Below are 25,631 nucleotides of genomic sequence, written 5' to 3' on the forward strand. Positions count from 1 at the left end.
AAGCCCTGGGTTCAAGTCCCAGTATCACAAAGGAAAAGACACACATACTAAAACTAACAGGCTTACACAAAATAATCTTAGAAACAAAGTGTGTGTGTGTGTGTGTGTGTGTGTGTGTGTGTGTGTATAGTATGTGTATGTGTTGTGTGTGTAAGAGAGAGAAAAAGAGAATCAGGTCCCTAGTCTTCATCAATGACTCCTCCCAAATTGCCTCAAAATATGGCATTTCTTTCTTGAACCCTCATAAACAAGCAAAATGCTATGCTTCTCTTACAGCATTAACAGCTATCAGAAATTCTTAACCTCATCAAGAAGTTCAGAAAGCCGGGCGTGGTAGCACACACTTGTAATCCCAGCATTTGAGAGGCTGAGATAGGAGGATCATGGTTTGCAGACAACCTCAGCTACTCAGGGTGTCTGCAACTCAGTGAGACCCTGTCTCAAAATAAAGAATAAAAATTAGGGCTGGGGTGTAGCTTGGAGGTAGAATGCCCCTGGGTTCCATCCCCAGTACCGCAAAAAAAAAAAAGTAGTAGTAGTTCAGATAAAGGAGGAAAGAAAAGATTGAGCTTACTCAATTGTGCTAAATATTAAAACCTTCACAATTTAAAAGTGAAAACTTCTGAAAGAACTTAACCAACAGAAAATATAGAGATTAAAAAAGTCTAAGAACTAATTCTAAATTAAATGCCATTCTTCACTAATCAACATAAAACGTAATTTTTCTGAGCCTAGTCTACCACACACATTTAGAGTCAAATGATTAGGCAAACACTTGCAACTCTTCCAAGTAACTATAAAGAACTTACAAACTGGCACTGAGATTCTTAGTTTTATGCAACAAGGTAGTGAAGAAAATTAGTTAATTGGAGGAAATTCTTCCTTCGGACAAAGTTAAAGAGAATATTTAATACATCAATATTGATTTAATTTGAAACATTAGATAGCAGCTTTTTGTTGTGATTTCAAAGAACAAGATAAAATATGTCATTCAACAGTCACTTTAAAAGTAAAAGACAACAGATACAAGAAAATAAAAATTACTTTCAGGAGATGAAAAAACAAGTAGTGTACCCAATATCTCATCTTCAAAATTTTAAATCACATGGACAGTTGTCCAAAGCAGTTCAAATGTGAAATTTGTGCTATTAAATTGTGCACATATGTTATTAGGACTGGAGAACACCAGTGCAATGCTACAGCATCTTGTTCCTACATGGCCTCACCTACACTGAGAATTAAGGTTAACTTAGATAAATCCCACCATGAAAAGTTTTAAGGGTTTAAGCTTTACGATTTGATTTAACACAAAACAGGAACAAGTTTCTTAATAAATCACAGCATCTTCTATTTATATATAACTTAGCAAAACCTTAGTAATTGTCCAGTATTAGCACACGCTGCCACTAGCTTTAGACACCCCAGTTAAATGCACAACTCTTTCATTGGTCTGGATAAATAGAAGCAAGGTGAGACAAATGGTAATTATTTTAAAAATATCCTCTCAAATTGAAATGGAGGACCCAGAAGTTCAACACCCAGCATTCTGTAAAGAAAATGAGCTAAAATCCTTCTGATACGGATTCCATTATTCTAACTCCCCCACATATCACTGGAAAAATATAAGAGGCAATTTTACAAAAATCACAAATTGAGTGGAATAATTATAACCGATATATAAATAAGGATTTACTAAAAAAGGCTTGAGGGTGATATTTTAAATCAAAGTTTAAATATAAAAGGTGTCTTGTGTTGCTTAATCCTCCCAAGTTGCAGATGATCTTTACTCCACGGTTACAGATTTGGCAAGGTTCCGCGGAAAATCAACCTGTCGGGGGGGAAAAAAAATGTGAGATTACACAGATGTGAGAAAGCAGTTTGCTGTAAGCAAACCATTTCCGTTCAGAGCTGACTTTGGTGGCACATGCCTGTACTCCCAGCTAGAGGCGCAGAGAGCATCACTTGAACCCTGAGGCTCCGGGAGCATCACTGGAGCCCTGGAGTTCAAGACCAGCCTGGGCAACACAGTAAGACCACAACCTGGGAGGGAGGGGGAGTTAGAAAGTATAATCACATAATATTTCCTGAAAACAGTTAGAAAAAAGAATCCTAAAGGTATCATTATACACCGGAGCGGTTACCCTGATCCTCTGAATAAAGAGCAGTGCTCACAGAAGACACTAAACGTAAGAGCAGGATATGGTTACCACAATAACTGGAGGATCAGAGACACCAGAAGTCTAGTAATATGTGGGAGAACTATAAACAACCAAAAGTTACCCTTCCCTAAATCCCAGGTGCTACACTATTAAGAAACACATAAGAGCTGGGCGTGGTGGGGCACGCTTGTAATCCCAGCTTGTAATCCCAGCATTCGGGAGGCTGAGACCGGAGGATCACGGTTCGCAGACAGCCTCAGCTACTTAGTGAGGCCCTCTGCAACTTAATAAGACCTTGTTTCAAAATAAAAAAGAATAAAAAATAGGGCAGGGGCTGTAGCTTGGAGGTCAAATGCCCCTGAGTTCCATCCCCAAACCCGCAAAAAGAAAAGAAAAGAAAAGACATAAGGAAAAAAACAAATGGAGATTTCTCAGGGAGTGTCCCATCTTGGAAGAACCTCCAAGGTCCTTAAAGTTCTATGTGTAAGAAAATGGGAAGCTAAGTGTGGTGGCACATGCTTGTAATCCCAGTACTTGGGAGGCTGAGATAGGTGTATTGCAGGTTCAAGACCATCCTCAGCAACTTAGTGAGGCACTCTGCAACTTAGAACCTATTTTAAAACAACAAATACAAATAAAATAGGATTGAGGGTATATGAGGGTATAGCTCAGAGATAGAATGCCCCTGGGTTAAATCCCTAGTACCACACACACACAGAGGAAGGGAAGGAAAGGAAAGGAGAGGAGAGGAGAGGAGAGGAGAGGAGAGGAGAGGGGAGGGGAGGGGAGGGGAGGGGAGGGGAGGGGAGGGGAGGGGAGAAGGATGGATGGGTGATTTTTTTTTTTTTTTGGTACTGGGGATTGAACCCAGAATCATTCTATCTCTGAGCTATTCCCCCCAGCCCAATTTTACTTCTTATTTGGAAACAGGGTCTCACTAGGTTGCTGAGAGCCTTGTTTAGTTTCCAAAGCAGGCTTTGAACCTGCGATCCTCCTGTCTCAGCCTCCCAAGTACTGGGATTAGAAGTGTGTTCCACCACACTCGGCTAAAATATTGTGATATAACCACAATTTGTCCATCAAAAGATAGCAGGTAGCCAGGTGCAGTGGTGCACACCCGTAATTCCCACTACTTGAGAAACTGAGGATCATAGGTTCAAGATCAGTACAGGTCAACTTAGCAAGACACTGTTTCAAAATAAAGGCTTAGCTGGGCATGGTGGCACACACTTGTAATCCCAACATTCGGGAGGTGGAGACTGGAGGATCATGGTTCATGGACAGCCTTAGCTACTTAGTGAGGCACTTTGCAACTCAATGAGACCCTGTTTCAAAAATAAAAATACTAAAAAATAGGGCTGGGGGTGTAGCTCAGAGGTACAATGCCCCTGGGTTCCATCTCTGGTACTGCAGAAAATAAATAAATAAATAAAAGGTTAGGGGTTTAGAATGGCCCTAGGTTCAATCCCCAGTACAACATACACACAATAGATAATAGATATAGATTTGAGGTTTTCTTAAATGCTATTGTTAAACATTTAGGAGGTAAAGTATCAGAATGTACTGAAGTAAAAAACCACCCCAAGACTTCCTCAGTGGCAGATCACTTACATCATAGCCTCGCAGCACGGCCAAGTGGAACGCTAGCAACTGTAAGGGGATCACGCTGAGAATGCCCTGCAAGCAATCCACCGAGTGGGGCACCTTGATCGTTCTTTTTGTGTTCTTAATGGTCTCGGTGTCCTCCTTATCACAAATCACCACGGGGCGCCCCTACGAAAGAAAAATCACACACGGCACTGTCACTGGGAAGCAGAGGCCGGCTGTCAGCAGAGGGATATGCAAGTTGCACTGCATGACCCACATGCAACCTCACGACAGATTCAACGCACAGTCCTATGTAGTAGTCCTGGCTGGTCTCGACCTGGGCAGTAGAGGACACAGAAGCTTTGTGGGATTCAGCAATTTATTAAAACTCACACAACTAAAATTCTCAGCTCAGTACTTAAATCCAGGTCTGCCTACACCTTCAAAGTTCTAGTTCACTACTGCCACGTTGTGCTTAGGGAGTAGTATCTTGGGAAATTTACAGAGCAAACATGATGTTAATCTAAATGTTAAAGTTTCTTCTGAAATCAATAATATAAAAAAGCAATCAATGTAAATTGAGAGAATTTGGAGGCCAAGATCTCAGTTTGGGCCTTGGTTCTGATTTTTTTTTTTTTTTTTTTAATTTGGTACGAGGGATTGAACCCAGGGGCATTCTACCTTTAAGCCCTAATTTTTATTCTTTATTTTGAACCAGGGTCTCACTAGATTGATGAGAGTCTCACTATTTGCTGACGCTGTCCTGAGACCTGCAATCCTCCTGCCTCAGCCTCTCACACACTAGGATTACATATGTGTATCACCATGCCTGGCTTCTATTATTTTAGCAGAGTATTAGAAGCTACTTTTACTAAAAGCACTGACTTTTCTGTTGGACCTACGTATATCCCATGGGTAACTAAGAGCAGGATGGAGCTTGGCATCTCTGCCTCCATTTTGTGTCTATCTCTTTTATTACCTTAAACTCTGGGTCTGGCTTTGTTCAGCTCTGCACATAGGTGCGTTAACCATTAAGCAGTGTTCATCTGAAGCTAGTAATCATCCCCCTTCAAGGCTAAAGTCATCAAGATAATAGTAAGCGAGGCATTTTATCATCCTGTTCAGACACCAGGAGCAGTGCCTGGACGTCTTTAGTCACTGCCCTGCACCTTCCAGAAGCACTGGAGCCTTGCAGGCAGACCACCCCAAGAGGAGACTGTCCCCCGATCAGGAGCAGTCACCTCATGGGAACACAAGTCTGATAAGCACCCTGCAAGAAAAAGGAGACTGCCAAGGCAGAGAGGGCTTCTCCCATCCTCCTCACAGAGCAGAAGTGAGGTCATGGCAAACCAGGCTGCAGCGTGGGGCTGAGAGGAGGGCTTAACCATGTGTGACCACGTGTGATTAAGTGTTCCTCTCGCCCGCTGCCCCAATTCTTCTGTCTAATCCTGAAGCTCATGTCAATTTCCTGAAGACAGGGCTGTAGCTTGATCTCACTTGCCTTCCAAATAATGGCCACAATGATTAAAGTTCCTTCCGGCTTTTCACCACTATTTTTCCCTTTTTGGTTTTTGGAATGAATGGCCAGCCCTAGTTTGTTTGGGCCTCTGACCTAGGCCTCCGGCATCATTATTTGATCTATGAGCTGGATCCCATCAGAACGGTGAGTATAATCTTATTCCTTACAAATAAGCTTCACAGGCTACATTCCAAAGTGAACAAGTGTAAATATGTTTTGTAAGTCACTGGACACTGAGCTATCACTTCAAATGTCCAAATCCAAGCAAGCTTTAGTAACCAGCTCTCATGTCCCCACTCTGTCCTCAGCCTCTCCTGACGTACCTGGCGAGCGACCACCTGCTGGAGAGCATTCTGACACTTGGCGTACGTGTGATCTCTCATGATGATCATAATGACAGGCATCAATTTATCCACCAGAGCCAGAGGGCCGTGTTTCAACTCACCAGCGAGGATGCCTTCAGAATGCATGTAAGTGATTTCTTTGATTTTCTAATAAGAAAGAACCAGGTAAGTCTTCAGTCCATTTTTCAAAATTCTATCTTTAAGTAAACATTATAAAACTGATATGTTAAGTCACTGCTTATTTATACCCAAGTATTAAAGCACCACTGTTTTTTTAGATATAGCTAACAAGTTAACAAGATCATTATTTTTGTAATATCAACAAATTGGGGGGTTAAAGCTCTAAAAGGGCTTAAGGTTCTATATCATCATGAACATACTCATATTTCTTTGTGATTGATCTCCCATTTGCTTCAAGTCTGATCTCAATATAATTACTTTCCAGAGAACTTAATCTTTTATTCATATTTAGACAACATATCATTCAAGTTATTCACCAAACCCATGATCAGAGTGAAACACACACTTTTGGGCTTTGATTTTTGAATTAAGTTCTATGGTCCTTTCTCAAGGCAAACGAACCACAACGCACCAATACAGAAGAACGTTTAAAAGCTCCTCCTAAGCCAGACATCGTAGCGCACACCTGTAATCCCAGTGCTCGGGAGACTGAGACGAGTGCAGCACAAGTATAAAGACAGCTTCAGCAACCTAGCAAGAACCCGTTTCAAAACAAAAATAAAAAGAATTGGGGGTAGCCGGCGTGGTGGCGCACGCTTGTAATCCCGCACTTGGGAGGCAGAGATAGGAGGATCATGCAGGTTCGAAGCCAGCCTCGCTGACTTAAGAGACCCTGTTTCTGTTTCCAAAAAATATATATAAAATAGGTCTGGGAGTGTAGCCCGGAGGTAGAAGTGTTTCCAGGAACCCCAGTACCACACACACACACACACACACACACAAAGAATTGGGGGTATAATTCAGAGACAGAATGTGTCTGGGGTTCAATCCTCAGTAACACACACACACACTCACACACACTTTTACCTATTCATTCTTTTTTTTTTTTTTTTGGTAGTACTGGGGATGAAAAGCAGGGGTATTCTACCTCCAAGCGACACCCCTAGCTTTATTCTTTTATTCTTTATTTTGAAACAGGGTCTGAGTTGCAAAGGGTGTCACTAAGTGGCTGAGGCTGTCCGCAAACTGTGATCCTCCTGTCTCAGCCTCCCAAATGCTGGGATTAGAAGTGTGTGCCACCACACCCGGCTCATCTATTCATTCTTAAATGGGTTTGGAGTGTAGCTCAGAGATAAAACATTTGCCTCGCATGTCCTAGGTAGGCTATGGGTTCAATCCCAAACACCATTAAAAAGAAATATATATGTCTTATACACACACACATATATATATTTATATAAATAAAAATAAAAGCATGACTATGTGCCAGGTCCATAAGTGAAAAGAATGAAATTAATTACAAGTGAGAAAACCTACCAGTGCCCCTTCAAGACAAGTAGCATAATGATAGCCTCGTCCCATTATCAGGACCGACTTCTGATGATAAAGTTCTGTTGCCAGTTTCTGAATTTCATCATCCATACTCAGTACTTCCTTAATCAAATCTGTTAAGAAGTAAATATTAACAAAATCTGTAAAAAATGAACAGTAAACTGAACAAACAGGTAACAACAATAATACATTGGTAGCAACCAACGAAAGACCAATATTTCTATTCTTCTCTGGTATCAGTATGATTTTTTTTAATACACGGGTGCAAACGTAGTAAGATCTTACTAAGCTACAAACCACAGCTTCAACAATAAGAAAAGAATTTGACCCGTCACCCACCCCCTTGGAAAACTAAAGTCTGCGTGAACGCCTCATACCAGGCAGCCGCTTCAGCCCAAGCATGATCTCTTTGCGTCTCTCTTGCATGGAGATCCTGTCATCACACATCATAAGGGCAAACATCACGAGTGATACAAACTGGCTGGTGTAGGCCTGGAACACACAAGAGCAAGAAAAATGTTGCAGCTGCGTCAGTCCCAGAAGCCTGGAAATTTTAATTTAAAAAGGATAAAATAGGCAGAATTCTCTTTAGATTTACGGTATGTATTGTCCGTCTTTTAAAAACAACCTTAGTGACATGAAATTGAACTAGTACCTGGAAAATCTATCCCTATTATCCATTCTTAGTCTTGAACAAATGACTTAACCTCTGTTTTCTGATATAAAACCCAAACACCTTATAATGTAATGGCTACTTATGGATCTAATATCCCTAAAATAGGAAGGAAAAGAGACAACCAAGGAAGATGAATAGATAAACCTGCATGTGCCTAACCAAAGTAAGGCTTTGTTGTTACTGAGAGGCAAAGGCCCGTCATTCTCCTTGGTGTAGTTTGGTTTTGTTTTTTTTGTTTTATTTGTTTGTTTGTTTTTGTTTTTGTTTTTTTAGTCAGAGATTGATTTTAGAGCAAAGCATTATCTACCATTTCTACTTTATAAGCAATAAATTATCTTCTATTTTCTATCAGTTTGTTGTGTTTCCTGTAGCAAGTTCTTTGACAGACTACAGCTACGTTGCAAGACTACACTGATTGTGTTTAACAGATCTACTATTTCTTTAAAAATCAATCTTCCCATTGGGCATGGCAGTACATGCCTGTAATCCCAGCGTGTGGGAGGCTCAGACTTACTTGAAAGTTTGAGGACAGCCTCAGCAAATTAGTGAGACCTTTGGCAACTCAGTGAGACCCTATTTCAAAATGAAAAATAAAATGGGGCTAAGGGTATAGCTCAGAGATAGAATAACCCTGTGTTCAATCCCCAGTACAAAAAAAAAAAAAATCTTCCCATCCAGAAATATGGTATTTTCATCAATTTGTGCCTGGAAATTAAGTTTGAAGGAAGAACTTTTATCTTTCAACAAGTATTAAGTATCTTACGTGTTTCTTGGTAAAGTTAATTTTTACTTAGTTTTTATAGCTATTGAAAATAGCATTCTTCTCCAATACACACTTCATATCTATCTTAAGCAGGTATTTTCAGGTTATAGAGATTTTCCGTGTATGTTTTATATAAAGAGCTTAGTGAAGTCTTACTGACTCTAAGAAGTCTTTGAGTTGATATCTTTATGCTTTACAAGTAATCAACTATAACTGCAAAAGAGGATTTCTTTCATCCTCTTCCATCGGTTTGCTTGTCTTTTCTTATTAAATTGGACAGAGACAGAACTTTATAACAGGGACAGCAGATGTACTTCCTAGTCAGTGTCTGCAGTGAGACCGCAGGCCGCCTGTTTTGCTTCTTCTTCAGAGTACTACAGGGAAAACCCTAGGAGGTGCAGAGAGCACCTGAAGACTCAGGAGAGAGGGAGAGCCTGGCTTTCTCCTCTTGGGCCATTCATTCGTTTTTCTCACTTATTGGCCAACTTCTGTTCGGGGTTTTCTTGCTCTAACTTTCTGAATTAAATATTTGGTTCATTTTCTCTGAAAACATTTAATGCTATAAATTTACTCCATCACTATAGCCACACTTCTACTCTACTGTTCACAGGCCTTAATTTGCTAGTGTGTCTTTCTTAACTGTACTTCTGATAGCTTTTAACCCAACAATTACTTAGAGAAACATTTTTGTTTCAAGCATTTCAGGCTTTTGTTTACATTTATTTATTTATTTATTTATTTATGTAATATTGGTGATTGAATCCAGAGGCATTCTATCTGCAAACTATACCCCCAACCCTATCTTTTAATCTTTATTTTGGAACAGGGTCTCACTAAATTGCAGAGGGCCTCACTTAAGCAGCTGAGGCTGTCCCCGAAACCTGATCCTCCGGTCTCTACCTCCCAAATGCTGAGATCCAAGCGTGTGCCACCACGCCCGGCAGTCCCTATACTCTTATGCAATGTTCCACCAGCAGACTGGAATTATTTTCCACAACACTGAAGTAGATTTGGAGTCCCTTGTCTCCAAGTCTAACGAGCACATCTACAGTCTAAATTCCATTGACTCCAGTCTACCTCTTCCTACTATTCTTTTCAATAAGACAATCAAAATATACCATCAGGGCAGAAGAAGACCAACCCACTATCTTGGACCTGTGGGATCCAAAAAGTGTTTGAAATCTAAACTGATGAAATAACAAGTACTCTAATTCCTATGACTAAAAATGTTATTCTACAAACTAGTATTCCTTTCCACTGAAAACATCTCAACACTGTTTCTGTTGTTCTTTTATGGTACTTGGGATTAAACTCAGGGGCATTCTACCTCTAAGTTACACCCCTAGTCTTATTTTTTTAAAGGGGGGCTCACTAAGTTGCAGAGAGCCTTGTGTTGCTGAGGCTGGCCTCGAACCTGTGACCCTCCTGTCTCAGCCTTCCAAGTGCTGGGATTACAAGTGTGCTTCATCACGCTCAGTTTCTGTTTTTAAGTGCAAATATTGAAGAGAGTATTTTCCCACTGTATTACCATTATAGCTTACTTTCTTTTCGGGGGGAGGGATTAAACCCAGGGGTATTTGCCTCTAAGTGAAATCCCCAGCCCTTTTTTAATTTTTTACTTTGAAATAGGGTCTCCCTAAATTACTGAGGGTCTCATTAAATAACTGAGGCTGGCCTGGAGCCTGCAATACTACTATCTCAGCCTCCCAAATATGGAATTACAGGCGTGTGCCACCACAGCTGGCTTAATTTCTGATTTTAATGTCATGGTTTTTCTTTTCTTTCTTTCTTTTCTTCCTTTGTTTTTCCCTACTTCTGAGCTATACCTCCTGCCCTATTTTTTTTATTATTTATTATTATTCTTTATTTTGAAACAGGGTCTCACTGAGTTGCAAAGGGCCTCACTAAGTAGTAGCTGAGGCTGTCTGCAAACTGTGATCCTCCTGTCTCAGCCTCCCAAATGGTGGGATTACACGCCTGCGCCACCACGCCTGGCTCTTTTCTTTTTAAATTTCTTCAGTGCTGGAAATTAAAACAAGAGCCTCATTAAGGGTAGGTAAGTGCTCTCCATGACTGAGACACGATCCTAGGTCCCTATATTTTTCATTGTAGCAATACATACCAGGAAACCAATTATGATAAAAATAAGCAACATCCCACATTTAAAATCTACTGAGGTTTGAAAGAATTAACCAGGAAAATGTTGACTTTGAACTTTTAAACTTGGTCTTTTCTTTTTATTCAGCCAAAAACAAAGTTACATGGGTGTGTGTGTGTGTGTGTGTGTGTGTGTGTGTGTGTGTGTTTAAATCAACAAAAGTCAGCACTGTGGTGAATTTTTAAACACCTGCAATAACACAAAAAAATTGCTAAGGCTGCACATTTCTATCCATCGATTCCTACAGAAATATCAAATTGTCTATGGTCTGATGAAAGTACTCCCTCCAATCCTAACATTTTTTTAAGGCAAAAATGGGGATTCATGGGCAGGACCATCCTGAGCCCAGGGATAAGGATCCGTGACCAACGTCCTTGACTACCATTAAAATATAAATGTATATTTACCATCAGAAATGGTCTATGACTAAATATCCTAAAAACCTATTTATTATTCATTTCTTTTGTGGCACCGGGGATTAAACCCAGGGGCATTGTACCTGAGCTACACCCCCAGCCCTATTTTATTTTTATTCCGAAACAGGGTCTTACTAGGTAAATGAGAGTGTCATTATTGGCTGGAGCTGTCGCCAAACCTGCAACCTCCTTTCTCAGCTTCTGAAGTACTGAGATTACAAGTGTGCACCATAACGTCCAGCCCTAAAACTTATCTTAAATAATTCCAAGCCCAGAATGTCTAAGACTGTTTTAAAAAAAATACTCTGAAATATAAGAAAAGTGAAAGTAATTTTCCATGCTTATTAAATTTTTAAAATATGGTTGGCTTTTGCTTTTATACTACTGGGGATTGAACCCAGGGGCATTCTACCTCCAAGCTACATCCCCAGCCCTATTTTTTATTCTTTTTTTAAAACAAGGTCTCACTAAGTTGTGGAGGGCCTCACTAAGTAGGTAAGGCTAGTGGCCTCAAACCTGCAATTCTCCTATCTCGGCCTCCCAAGTACTGAGATTACAAGCCTGGGCCACCACACCAGGCTTTGGGTTGTTTTTTGGGTTTTTTGTTTTTTAGTAGAAATTAAAGTACCTTCTATAAAAAAACGCCTAGAACCTTACAAAAGATATAAACTTTGGAAAAACTGGCTGAGGAGTACATGGGACCTCCCTGTACTGGTGCTATTGTTTAGATGAGTATCCCTCATCTAAACCGAGGGGCATTGTACCTCTGAGCCACACACCCCCCCGACCTTTTTTTTTTTTTAAACATCTCACTAAATTACATGCTGGCCTAGAACCTGCCACCACCCACCACCATCTTAGCATCCAATACCAGGATTAGAAGCATGTGCCTCCATGCCCAGCATAAAAATGAGAAATTTTTTAAAATATATTTTCCTTGATAGCTCACAATTCCAAAAAGATTTTATAAAAATGGAACTCTCCTATATTCCATATACTGCTGAGGCCCTTGATTCACAATATGTTGTAAATAAAGAAGCCCTGAGAGCCCAACCCCAGCACCCATCAAAGCGTCTGCCTGGACCTTGCTCCAAAAACCATAAGCTGCTGCTGAGGACAACTGGTAATTTAACCAGCCACAGGACTGAATCTCAAGCACAAACATCTTGCATTTTAATTGCCATATGGAGAAAATTCAAGTTTCAGCTATCTGTAAATTATAGTGTTAGTAATATCAAAATACCCAAGAAATAAAACCTTACTCAAGTTTTTACATTAAGCATCGCAAATTTTCTTTTCTCCATGAGATTCTTTACAAGGAAAAAAAAATTCAAATGTTGTTACAGAGATGTTAATATCATCTTCCACAAACCTTAAACTCAAAACCAGCTGTAACACCCAAGTATATTTTTTGTTCTTGTTTGTTTGTTTATTTTACAGTACTGGGAATTGAACCAGGGGCATTCTACCTTCAAACTACATTCCTAGCCCTATGTTTTATTCTTTATTTTGAAACAAGATTCTCACTAAGTTGCTGGGGCTGGCCATGATGAGCCTGCGATCCTCCTGTCTCAGCCTCTCAAGTACTGGGATTTTAAGTGTGCACCATCACACCCAGCTCCACGTATCTATAGACAATCAGTAAAAAATACCAGAATTGAGCAAAAAAAAAAAAAACTAAAAATTTAAAATCATAAAGAGACAAACCTTTTGTATTTTTACAACTTTCTAAGATTCTAGTATTTTTTACTAAAAATACTAAACTTATGCATACTCCAATTTCAAAGAACAAAATAGTCTTTTAAAAAAGAAAACTACTGCTGGGTATGGTGGTGCATGCTTTTAATCCCAGTACTGGGGAGACTGAAACAAGAGGATCACAGGTTCATGGCCAGCCTCAGCTACTAGTGAGGCTCTCTGTAACTTAGTGAGACCCTGTTTCAAAATAAAGAATTAAAAATAGGGCTGGGGAATATAGCTCAGTGGTAGAATGCCCTGGGTTCCATCAATAGTACCTCAAAAATAAAAAATAATTTAAAAAATACTGTGGGTTTTTTTTTTCTGGTACTGAGGATTGAACCCAGAGACATTCTGCCTTTTTATTTTATCCCTAGCCCCTTTTTGTTTTTATTTTATTATTTATTTATTTATTTATTTATTTATTTATTTATTTATTTATTTATTTTTGCAATGCTGAAGATTGAACCCAGAGGCATTCTACCTCCAAGCTACATAGCAGCCCTATTTTTTATTTTTTAATTTTTGGAGTACTGGGGATGGAACCCAGGGCCATTCTACCTCTGAGCGACACCCTAGCCCTATTTTTTTATTTTTTTATTTTAGTGTGTGTGTGTGTGTGTGTGTGTGGTACTGGGGGTGGGACCCAGGGGCTTTCTACCTCCAGGCTATACTCCCAGACCTATTTTATATTTTATTTGGAAACAGGGTCTCACTAAGTTGCTGAGAGCCTCACTAAGTAGCTGAGGCTGGCTTCGAATCTGTACAATCCTCCTTTCTCAGCCTCCCAGGTGCTGGGATTACAAACCTGCACCATCACACCCAGCTTATTCTTTATTTTTGAAACAGAGTCTCATTGAGTTGCAAGGGGTCACACTAAGTAGCTGAGGCTATCTTTGAACCACAACCCTCCAGTCTCCACCTCCCGAATGCTGGGATTACAAAGATTACAAACGTGTGCCAACACGCCTGGCCCTAGTTTTTATCCTTTATTTTGAAACAGTGTCTGACTAAATTGTAGAGGGCCTAAGTAGCTGAGGCTAGCTGCAAACCTGGGATCCTCCTGTCTCACCCTCCCAAGTACGGGATTACATGAGTGTGCCACCATGCCCGGCTTTTACTTTTTATTTTGAAACAGGGTTTCACTATATTGCTGAGGTTGGCTACTAATCTGTGATGTTTCTGTCTCAGTCTCTCAAGTGCTGGGATTACAAGCATGTACTGCCATGCCTAGCTAAAAGGAAAATACTTTTAAATCTCCGCAGATATAATATCTAAAGAGAAACAGGTATTGTCAGGTATAGTGGTACATGCCTATAATCTCAAAGCTTGGGAGGCTGAGACAGGAGGATTTCAGGTTGAAGGCCAGCCTCAGCAACTTAGCCAGACCCTGTTTCAAAAAAAAAAAAAAAAAAAACTAAAATAGGGCTGGGGTGTAGCTCAGAGGTAGAATGTCCCTGGATTCAATCCCCAAAACCAAAAACACACACACAAAAAAGAATGAAGACAGATATAATATTCATTTTTAAACACTTAAAAACTGTCAACTGCCAAATTTTATATCAATATATTAAATTTTATATCAATATATTTATATCAATATATCAAAGCCAAATTTTATATTTATATATCGAACTTTCAAAAGTACTGTGTACTATGTATATTTTGACATATTCTTAAGAAACAAGAATATGTAACTAAAAATGTCAAAAACTACTTGAATTAAACTGGCCCTTTCTACTGTATCACTTTCTTGATTCCCAGTAGTACTTATTAAAGGAGGTGATAAGACTGGGAATGGTGGTGCATGTTTGTAATTCCAGTACTTGGGAGGCTGAGACAGAAGGATGGCAGGGTTGAGGACAACCTCAGCAACTTAGTGAGGCCCTGTTTCAAAATTAAAAATTTTACGTCAGGTGTGGTGGTACACATTTGTAATCCCAGCATTTGGGAGGCTGAGACAGGAGGATCGTAGTTCACAGACAGCCTCAACTACTAGTGAGGCCTTTTGCAACTCTGTGAGACCCCGTTTCAAAATAAAGGATAAAAAAAATTGGGCTGGGAATGTAACTCAGAGGTAGAATGTCCCTGGGTTCCATCCCCAGTACCGAAAAAAAAATTTTTTTTAAAAAAGAACCAGGGGTATAAGTTCAGAGGTAGAATACCCTTGGGTTCAATCCCCAGTACCACAAATAAATACATAAAGGCCAGGCATGGTGGCGCACGCTTGTAATCCCCGCGCTTGGGAGGCGGAGACAGGAGGATCGCGCAGGTTCAAAGCTAGCTGCGCACTGGCTTAAGAGACCCTGTTTCCAAATAAAAATATAAAAATAGGTCTGGGAGTGTAGCCCAGAGGTAGAAGGGCTTCCAGGAACCCCAGTACCACCAAAAAAAAAAAAAAAAAAAAAAAAAAACCGAAGGTGATATCATACACATATTATGTACCCACTGAGTGGCAGGAAGAATATAAGTGATAAATAGGGATACCCAACAGAGATTATTTTCAAAATGGCCTTCTGATATATACCTTTGTTTCTTTTAAACACTAAGATTGTAGAGAGGGGATGAGAACAGTTTTATCTATTACTGACCCTTATGCCTTAAAATAATTAGTAAAATAACTGCTAATAAATTAAAAATAAGATATAAAGTGGTCTACAGACTAATCTGTTTCACAACACTCTTAACAACTTCACAGAGAGAAGTCAAGAATTGACCTTTGTGCTGGCCACGCCGATCTCAGGGCCAGCGTTAATGTGGACTCCACAGTCTGTCTCCCTGGATATAGAGCTGCCAACTGTATTTGTGATCCCCACAGTTAAAGCTCCACGCTCCTTACAATAGCGAAGACCCATCAGGGTATCTGCAGTCTCACCTGTGTAAAAAAAGGACGTGAAAGTGACACACAGCGCAGCGGCTTCACCTCTCCTGCTTCTCAGACACATGAAAAGACTGATCACACTTTCAATGATATCACTTTTAAAAAGCACAAAATATGCCAAGGATGTGCATGCATACTTTTATCACACTGAACCTCATTATAATGCATAACTGCAATGTATAAATATAATTTTTTGCAGTACTAGATATTGAACCCAGGGGCATTCTATCTCCAAGCTACACCCCTAGACCTATTTTTTATTTATTATTTTGAAAGAGGTTCTCAGCTGGGCAGGGTGGCGCATGCTTATAATCCTCGTGCTTGGGAGGCTCAGACAGGAGGATCGCGCAGGTTTGAAGCCAGCCTCAGCTGGCTTAAGAGACCCTGTTTCCAAATAAAAAATATAAAACAGGCCGGGCGTGGTGGCACACACTTGTAATCCTTGTGCTTGGGAGGCGGAGACAGGAGGATCACGCAGGTTTGAAGCCAACTGTGCTGGCTTAAGAGACCCTGTTTCCAAAAATAAAGTATAATATAGGTCTGGGAGTGTAGCCCAGAGGTAGAAGGGCTTCCAGGAACCCCAGTACCTCCAAAAAAAAAAAAAAAGAGGTTCTCATTAACTTGCAGAGGATCTCACTAAGTAGCTGAGGCTGGCCATGAACCTGTGATCTGCCTGTCTCAGTCTCCCAAGTACTGGGATTATAAGCAAGTGCCACCATACCCAGCTATGTATTAAAGATGTAAATAAATAAAATTAAAACATGCCCTTAATAAATTTGCAAAACTTTAATTAGGCTCTCTAGGATCTCTTTTCTGTCTCTGTTTAAAAATTCTATTCTAAAAATGCTCATTTTTATTCATTCAAAAGATGAAACAATATTAACCAGGCAAGGTGGCACATGCCTGTAATCCTTGTACTTGGGAAACTGAGACAGGACGATCACAGGTTCAAGGGCAGACTCAGCAAGTAGTGATACTCTCATCAGTCTAGCAAGACTGTTTCCAAATAAAACTGGGCTGGGGGTGTAGCTCCACAGTAGAATGCCTCTGGGTTCAGTCCCCGGTACCACAAAAAAAAAAAAAATATATGTGTGTGTGTGTGTGTGTGTGTGTGTGTGTGTGTGTGTGTGTACATATACATAAACATATATATATTTAACATATATATTTAACATTATATATATATATATATATATATATATATATATATATATTATGTTAAAGTAAATCTGGATTTGCTGAGTTATCTGTAATACCAGTTTGTCTTTATTAGTTTTTGCCAAGATATGTTAGAATTATTTCAAAATTAACTTTCCTTCCCTTCAAATCTTTTAAATGAACATACCTGACTGACTAATGAAAAAGCAAACATCGTCTCGAAAGACGGGCGTGTTTCTGTCCAGGAAGTCACTGGCGAGCTCCACCATCACCGGCAGCTCGGTCAGCTCCTCGAGAACCTGGCGTGTCTGCAGAGACAAGAGGCCTGGTCACACAACTTGCCTTCAGGTACTCTTCCTCACTGGACTTCTCTGGACTCAATATATAATTTTCAAGATTTTCTTATTATAAAAATAATATATGCATTAAATTAGAAAATACAAATAATAGAGATTAAAGCATAAAAATTAAAATCATACTACCCAAGAGAAAAGCTGTGTTGATATATCAGTACAAGTCCCCTTAGGCAATCAATACATACATTCATATAAATATACCCAGACATAGAAAACACTTTGAGCAGAAAGACATCATTCTAAATCACCTTAAGTGTTATCTAAAACTTCCCAATTCACGGTGTGTGTGTATGTGTGCATGCACATGTGCGTGTATGTGTATTTGGCTGGGGATTAAGCCCAAGGGCATTCTACCTCTAAGCCCTATTTATTTATTTATTTATTTATTTATTTATTTATTTATTTATTTATTTTGAAATAGGGTCTAAATTGCAGAGGGCTTCACTAAGTTGCCAAGGCTGGCTGTGAACCTGTGATCCTTCTATCTCAGAGTCTCCCAAATACTGGGATTACAAGTATGTACCATCATGCCCAGTTTCAATTCCTTTTTTTTTTTTTGTGGTACTGGGGATGGAACCCTTCTACCTCAGGGCTATACTCCCAGACCATTTTATATTTTTATTTGGAAACAGGGTTTCTTAAGCCAGTGAGGCTGGCTTCGAACCTATGCAATCCTCCTGTCTCCGCCTCCCAAGCACCGAGATTACAAGCATGTGCCACCACACCCAGCCTAATTCCTAATTTTAAAATGAAAATTCATAAATGCCCAAGTTATTCAGGAATTTTAAATGAGACACAGATATACAAATATTCAGTAAAGATAAAGCACTTTTAAAATGCAACGTACTTATAAATAATACCACTTCCCAAAACAGTCAATATACTTTACAAATTCTATTTTAAAAGGCTCACTATTTTCAAATTATAGGATACTGGAGAAGAGTGCAGAAGGTAGTGTGCTTTTCTGTTCAAAGAGCACTGTACCATTTCCTTTACTAACTTTCACTCTTATTCATTCTTTTTACTCTAAAAATAAGAAATTTTAAAACAACACAAAACAAATTTCCAGCCAACAAAAACTTTACGCTCTCAATCTGTGTCCATTTAGTGTTTATTTTCTACTAATACTCACCACCCCCATCCTACAGCCCTTCACTAGCCTCTTCATGTAACAACACTGGCTCTTGCCTCATGTCCACGCTCCTCCTTCCCAGCAATAAAAACTAAAGGTGACCCCACTGTCCCTTTAATTTTTGGTTGCCCACAATTGAAACAATTATTTTGTTGTATTTGGTTTCCCAATAACTTTGGTTTGGCACTTTTTAGCAATGCCATGTATAGAAAGTATTTGAAAATCAAATACTCCTGCTTTTAGTTCTTAATTTCCATTTATGTATTCTATTTACTAATTATACGTAAATAAGTTTCAGACATTAAAATACTAAATGTTGCTGGCCGTGGTGGCGCACGCTTGTAATCCCCGCACTTGGGAGACAGAGACAGGAGGATCGTGCAGGTTCGAAGCCAGCCTTGCTGGCTTAAGAGACCCTGTTTCCAAATAAAAAATATAAAAAATAGCCCGGAGGTATAAAGGTTCCATCCCCAGTACCAGCCCAAAAAAAAAAAAAAAAAAAAAAAAAAAGCTAAATATTTTCCTCAAACAAATTTAAATCAAACTTTTTACCTCAGTCTACAAGGTGTTACATTTGGATTACATTCTTCAGTGAGACTCTGTCTCGAAAACAATTTTAAAAATATGTACATAAACAAAAAAATTAAAAGCATGCTATATTTAGAATGCTTTGAGTGAAGTCAGTTGTTACTGATCAGGACACAGAGAATATACTAAAAAAAAGTCATGTCAATGTGTCATTCACAACTGACCCCACCAGAAAAACCAAACTGTAGGACAGAATAGGATAAATGACACTATTTTGTATGATAAACCACACAGGAGATTTCTTATGTTTGTTATCTATCATAATCTTGGCATCCACAAAACCAAACCAAAACAAAAACTTTGTATTATCTCACACTTAGAAATGAGAGAAGAACTAGAGAATTCTAACATATTATAAAATTTCTGTCCCCAAATTGAGGCTTAACATTAGATAAAACATTTAACAAGTTTTTATTTCTGAATAAACAACTCTTCAATAATAGAGCTAAGGCCCCACTCAGTCCACCCCTCCTTTAATTTGTACTAGGCATCCTGAATTCATTCTTCTTTCCATGCTCAAAACACCACTTTCTTAGACCTTTTCCCTTCAAATAATGCATAGTCTTTTAGGACTACATAATTCATTAGGGGGCTCAGAGCTTTAAAGAAGAGTAAACTTTGCTGAGATGCACAGGCTGGTGATCAGACAGTTTGACTCACTAGTTAAAATGACAACAAAAAGAAATACACATATATGTTCCAGCAAAAAAAATAATAAAATAAAATAATAAAATTACTATGTCATGAACTTTGAGCGTCAATCCTGAAAGCAGAAACTGAATGTCAAGGTCTTCTGTACCTCAGCAGCATATATTCTGTCTCTTATTTATAAAGAAACTACATGTGGATCTCATTTACTGGACTAAAAGACCATCATATTACATAGTTTCTGTTCTGATAATCAATAAATGCCTTTGATATAGAGTATCAGCTTCTAAGATACCAATTTAAAGAAGTCTGACAAAAAAGTATACTTCCTTTCTTTAAAGAAATGTATGTATGAAGTAAACTCCTGCTGAAGTTCACACATGCTACCTATCATCTGTCTGGGGAAAGTGAGTGATGTCAGCAAGACCCACAACCGTCCCTGCACAAGCAGGCATGCGCTCCAGGCCACAGTACAGGATGCACAAGCACTTCCCCTCTTGCTCTCAGTCGGTTTTTGTTTTGTGTTGTGTTGTTTTGTTGTGGTACTGGGGATTAAACTCAGGAGCATTCTCACTCTGAGTTACATCCCCAGCCCATTTTTTTTTTTTTAAAGGGCCTCACTAGATTACTGAGGGGCTCACTAAGTTCCTGAGGCTGGCCTTGAACCTGCAATCCTCTGTCTCAGCCTCCCAAGTACTGGGATTACAGGCATGCGCCACCATACCTGGCTTTGGTCTTTCATGAAGTCAGTTGCAGGTAATCTCTATAAAGACCTGTCTATAACAAATCTTCCACTGATAAATAATTCAAGTAGCTACTAAAATCCCCTAAATCTTCCTGTGTTTATCATGATAAACATGAAAAGATAATATTTTAAAACATGAGTTTTAACAGTGTGTTACTACAGACCCTATTGATCTGCAGATATTGTCTGATATCCAACATGACATGATTAAAATTTTAAAAGGCCACTTACTGCTACACCAGCATGGTAACTCGTTCCACAAGCAATAAGAATCAAACGCCGACACCTCTGGATCTCCTTAATGTGATCCTTCAGGCCACCCAAATTCACTGAAATAAAGGTTTGGGTTACATAATTATTTAGGAAAGAACTATACGAAATAGGCAATTGCTTCTCGAGTATTGAATGCCAATTTAAGAAATAGTACTGCTGTTTTAAAGAATTCATATTCCTTTTAGGAAGTACAGTTATAAGAACAAATAGGTCACAACTTAAATTGCCCCCCAAACTTGTAAATAACCTTATTCACTCTCCCTATAAAGGCACACAATTACAGTGTTTATTACATTCTACTTTGTTTAGTTATTTTTACATTTCTCTCTTCGGGCAAAGCAGATGCTGAAGATTAGAGCTGAGAAAAAGGTGACAACATAATGGAACAAGTTTTTATTTCTGAATAAACAACTCTTCAGTAGGACCTAAGGCCCCACTTGGTCCATCCCTCCTTTAATTTTTACTTGCATCTGGAGGGGTGGAACCATTCTACATCTTGGCCTTATAGAGATCACACAATGTTGCAGACATTTGTCAAGACTCAAAATTTTATTAAGAGGCTGAGGCAGGAAGATCAGGTGAAGCCAGCAGTTACGAGGCCAGCCTGGGCAACAGAGCAAGATCACATCTCTAAATAAATAAACTCAGAATTTTACACCTCAGCAACTTTGTGAGACTCTGTTTCAAAATAAAAAACAGAGCGGGGCATTACAGCTCATGCTTGTAATACCAGTAAATATGTAGCAGGCTGAGACAGGAGGATTGCAGCTTCGTGGACAGCCTCAGCAACTTAGTGAGGCCCTGTTTCAAAATAAGTAAATAAATAATAAAAAATAAAATAGGTCCTAGTTGGGGTCAGGGGTGAAGGGAAGGTAAAATACTCCTGGCTTTAATCCTCAGTACCAAATACACACACATAAACACATAAACACACACACACACACACACACACACACACACACCCCACCAGAATGACAAATTATATCATATTTAATTAAACTTCAACAAATCTCTCTGGAAAATAATTATCTTTATGTGTTCATTTTCTCTGCCCAGAATAGTGCTCAGTGTGCAATATCAACCCATTCTCCTTAGTCTTCGCCATCTCGGTAAATACTATCGCCACTCACCTAACTACTCCAGTCTAAACATCAGCGTCATCCTGATTGCTCCTACCTCTCCTCTGCATCCACCTCAACACATCCTTGCCCCTGTATGGCGATCTCCTAGACCAGCACCTCATCCTAAAAGAAGGCAACATTCCTAATTCTTCTCTTTTCTTCTCAACCTCCTAGAGTATGCCAGCCTCCACACACAGCCAAAATAACCTCTTAAAATGGGTCTTTTTAAATGATCCCTTAAAAACGTAAATATGAGCCAGGCATGGGGGCACAAACTTGTAATCTCAACATTTGGGAGGCTGAGACAAGAGGATCACCGTTTGCAGGCAGCCTCAGCTACGATTTAGTGAGGCCCTTTGCAACCCAGTAAGACCCTGTTTCAAAATAAAGAATTAAAAAAATAGGGCTGGGGATATAGCTCGGAAGTAGAATGCCCCTGGGTTCCATCCCCAGTACCTCAAAAATAAATAAATAATAAACATAATCCTAAAATTGCCAATGAAATCCATCCTCTTTTTCTGTCTCAATAACTACTGGATGTGGTATTCTATTTGTGTCTTATCTATAGATCCTTTTACACAGATTAGTTTTCTACCTGGGAGAAATTCCCATTCAACATTCATTCAATTACTCAACTTGTGTTTTTGAGTATCCACCAGGTGAATATGCTGAGAAGGTGAGAGGCTATCAGAGCTCTGGACTCACACCGTTCCGGGCCTGGCTGAGCAGGAAGATGTGGCATCCTCGTGGGCATCACCCTCCTGCGCAGTCCCACCCTCCAACACCCTACTTTGCCCCTGCTTTCTTCACCTTAGTTAAACTATAAAACCAAAGTACATATTTACCTTTAAACTTTTTGAATGACTTATATACTCCTTTTTAATTTTCAGCAGTAAGAGAGGATAGTATACCTATTTTTAAATATCAGCAAAGCCAGGTATGTTGGCACATGTTTGTAATCCCAGTACTTGAGAGGCTGAGACAGGAGGATTGCAGGTTCGCAGCCAGTCGCAGCTACTTAGTAAGGCCCTCTGCAACTTAGTGAGACTGTTTCAAAATAAAGAATAAAAAATAGAGCTGAGGAGTAGCTTGGAGGTAGAATCCCTAGTACCCCCCCCCACACACACACACACCCCAGCAAAGTGAAAAACAAAACAGCAGCAAGTATCACTGGCTTCCCAAACAACTTAGAATCCAATCCAAACTCCTTCTTCTGACTTAGAAGCGGCTCCATTTAACCTCAGCCAGGATGAGCCAGCCAGACTGGCCTCCTTGCTGTCCCTACACTAGACCAAGCCTGCTCCAGTCACTCTGCACAGGGTTCCAGACCTTGGCATGTGTTACCCAGATGAAGAAAGCAAACAAGGGTTCAAGGCTGGATTAAGATCCTGCAAAGGCAAATGAGATGACTCGGTATAAAAGCAGATAGGCTATCAGAGAGACTGGAATTGTACACAGTGATCAAGAATGACAGGGAGGTAAGATGTTGAGACCAGCTGGCCACTATGTTTCCCTAAAATCAGTCCTAGCAAATTCCATGGTGCCTGAGAGGGCTGAGGATATTTCTGAAAAGAGTTGCCCGAGGACTGAATTGATAATGCTTCTGAAGAAGCCTAATTCTGATAGCATAGGCCATACTACTGAAAAAATAAATAAGTAAATAAATAAATAAATAAAATAAAAAGGCAAGAACACTTGGTGGTCAGGGCCAGGGATGGAGAGTACTCAAGAGCAACACTGAACACAGGGAGGTCAGCCTGGCTCCATGGAGGACTAGCAGCATGTCCTCTGCAAGACACTCGAACTGACAGGGCCTTGACTTCACCCTAACAACAAAGCCAACAGTTCCTGTCTATATTATAGAACTTTTATGTATATAATAGAGGTAATAGAGCTTTATAAAACTATGAACTTCAGCTGGGCATGATGGCACATGCTCATAATCTCAGTATTACTTCCTGGGAGGCTGAGACAAGAGGATCACAGGTTCAAGCCACCCTCAGCAATTTAGTGAGGATCTCAGAAACCTAGTGAGGCCCTGTTTCCAAATAAGAAATAAAATCAGGCCAGGCGTAGTGGCGCACGCTTGTAATCCCCGCACTTGGGAGTAAGAGACAGGAGGATAGCGCAGGTTCAAAGCCAGCCGTGCTGGTTTAAGAGACCCTGTTTCCAAATGAAAATATAAAAAATAGGTCTGGGAGTGTAGCCTGGAGGTAGAAGGGCTTCCAGGAACCCCAGTGCCACCAAAAAGAAAAAGAAAAGAAAAGAAAAGAAATAAAATCAGGCCGAGGGTAGCTTGGAGGTAGAATGCCTCTGGGTACAATCCCCAGTGCCCCCCCCACACACACACACAATGAACTTCTCAGGGTTGGAGGTGTAGCTCAGGGGTTGGAAAAGGGGTAGACAACATCATGAACTTATCAAAGTTTGTTTCATTCTCTTCCCTTACAAGATCAATCTTTTTCCTGACCTTAATTCCATAAATACCATACCTAGTATTTGCTGCTCCTCTCTCAGTTCTTCCAGCTCAACCATCTTCAACAACCCCTTCCTCCACAGAGGTAGGCACAGATCCTGTTTATCTCCTGGTCCCACCTCCCTTTGCTTTCCTGTACCTCAGACAGGACCACATACTGACAACTGTAGGTAGCCTCTCACTTTGCCAGTGCACACTGGAGAGTAGTACCCAGTTCACTTAACACACAGCTAGCATCACAACTGGCTCCCAAGCCTGTGACAGTGCTGAAATTTCTGTAAAAGCAGGTATCCCAGAGAACCCCACACTAAAATGTACGGAGGCCTCCACAGAACCTCCTCTCACCTTCTTTGGCTTCATTTTACTCTTCTTCAAGGACTATATCTGGCAGCAAACTAGACAACATCTTATTAAATAATAATGGGTTTTCACTATTTCCCTTTAGCTAATGCTCTTCTAACCAACTGAACATTCCCATCTGACCTTCACTTCTTTAAGCCTTCCATATTCTTCATACCCTATACCTTCCCACTTCATAAAGCATTCCCTGGCCCCAAAGACTCGTTCCACAGATACACTCCTACTTTACTTTCCCTAAATTCAACATTAAACTCCAAGCATTTCAACATTTAGAAGAGTTTTTAATGCCATGTTATAATAGTTTGCCTTTCTTTAAATAGTTAACTATACATTTATCCCCCTTCTAGATTATTAGAAATTCAAGGGCAAGACTCCCACTCCTCTCTAAGAATTTGAAGGCGACAGTCTGTGTCCATAAGGTATCTATAAAATCCTATGATGAAGCCAGGCGTGGTGGCGCACACTTGTAATCCCAGCATTTGGGAAGCTGAGACAGGAGTATTTCAGACAGCCTCAGCTACTTAGGCCCTTTGCAACTCAGTGAGACACTGTTTCAAAATAAAGAATAAGAAAATAGGACTGGGGGAGTAGCTCGGAGGTATAATGCCCCTGGAATTCCATCCCCAGCACACACACAAAAAAAGTCTGTGATGCATGGTCTAGAGAGAATTTGGGCAAACAAGACTTGGGTTGCACTATGACCTCTACCCTGAATAAGCAGGAAGGTACAGGTTGTTTCACATAACACTGGAGTCACCTGAAAGACCTCTGGAGAAGTCAACACCTTTGCTCATTTATAATCTAAAAGAGAAAGCCTAGCCTAGGCAGACACATGTAAGCTTCCCAGTAAGTGGACCAGGTCTTGTTCCTAGAAATAAGTACCTAGAACAATCCTTGGGAGTCACAGCAGGTACCCAAAACGTAAAATTTGCCATTTTAATGATTACAGAGTATGCAATTCAGTAGGTTGTACAAACTGTCACCACTATCCATTTCCAGAACTTTTTCATCAACCCAAATTA

At 39.9% G+C, this 25,631-nt stretch overlaps 1 protein-coding gene across 1 annotated transcript in view; it reads right to left on the reverse strand.

Annotated features, from left to right (window-relative positions):
- Nucleotides 1-1,783: 1,783 nt before the first annotated feature.
- The window catches only part of GFPT1 (glutamine--fructose-6-phosphate transaminase 1), a gene marked incomplete at both ends in the record, with an annotated part of 51,314 nt that continues 27,466 nt past the window's right edge, over nt 1,784-25,631 (reverse strand). The window contains 8 exons of the mRNA XM_080711386.1: nt 1,784-1,828; nt 3,771-3,932; nt 5,589-5,756; nt 7,107-7,234; nt 7,499-7,613; nt 15,589-15,746; nt 17,098-17,218; nt 20,611-20,708. Coding sequence (XP_080567512.1) covers nt 1,784-1,828; nt 3,771-3,932; nt 5,589-5,756; nt 7,107-7,234; nt 7,499-7,613; nt 15,589-15,746; nt 17,098-17,218; nt 20,611-20,708 — 995 coding nt within the window. The remainder of the gene's footprint in view (nt 1,829-3,770; nt 3,933-5,588; nt 5,757-7,106; nt 7,235-7,498; nt 7,614-15,588; nt 15,747-17,097; nt 17,219-20,610; nt 20,709-25,631) is intronic.

This window comes from Muscardinus avellanarius (genome assembly GCF_963383645.1).
Source record: "Muscardinus avellanarius genome assembly, chromosome: 15".
Lineage (NCBI taxonomy): Eukaryota > Metazoa > Chordata > Mammalia > Rodentia > Gliridae > Muscardinus > Muscardinus avellanarius.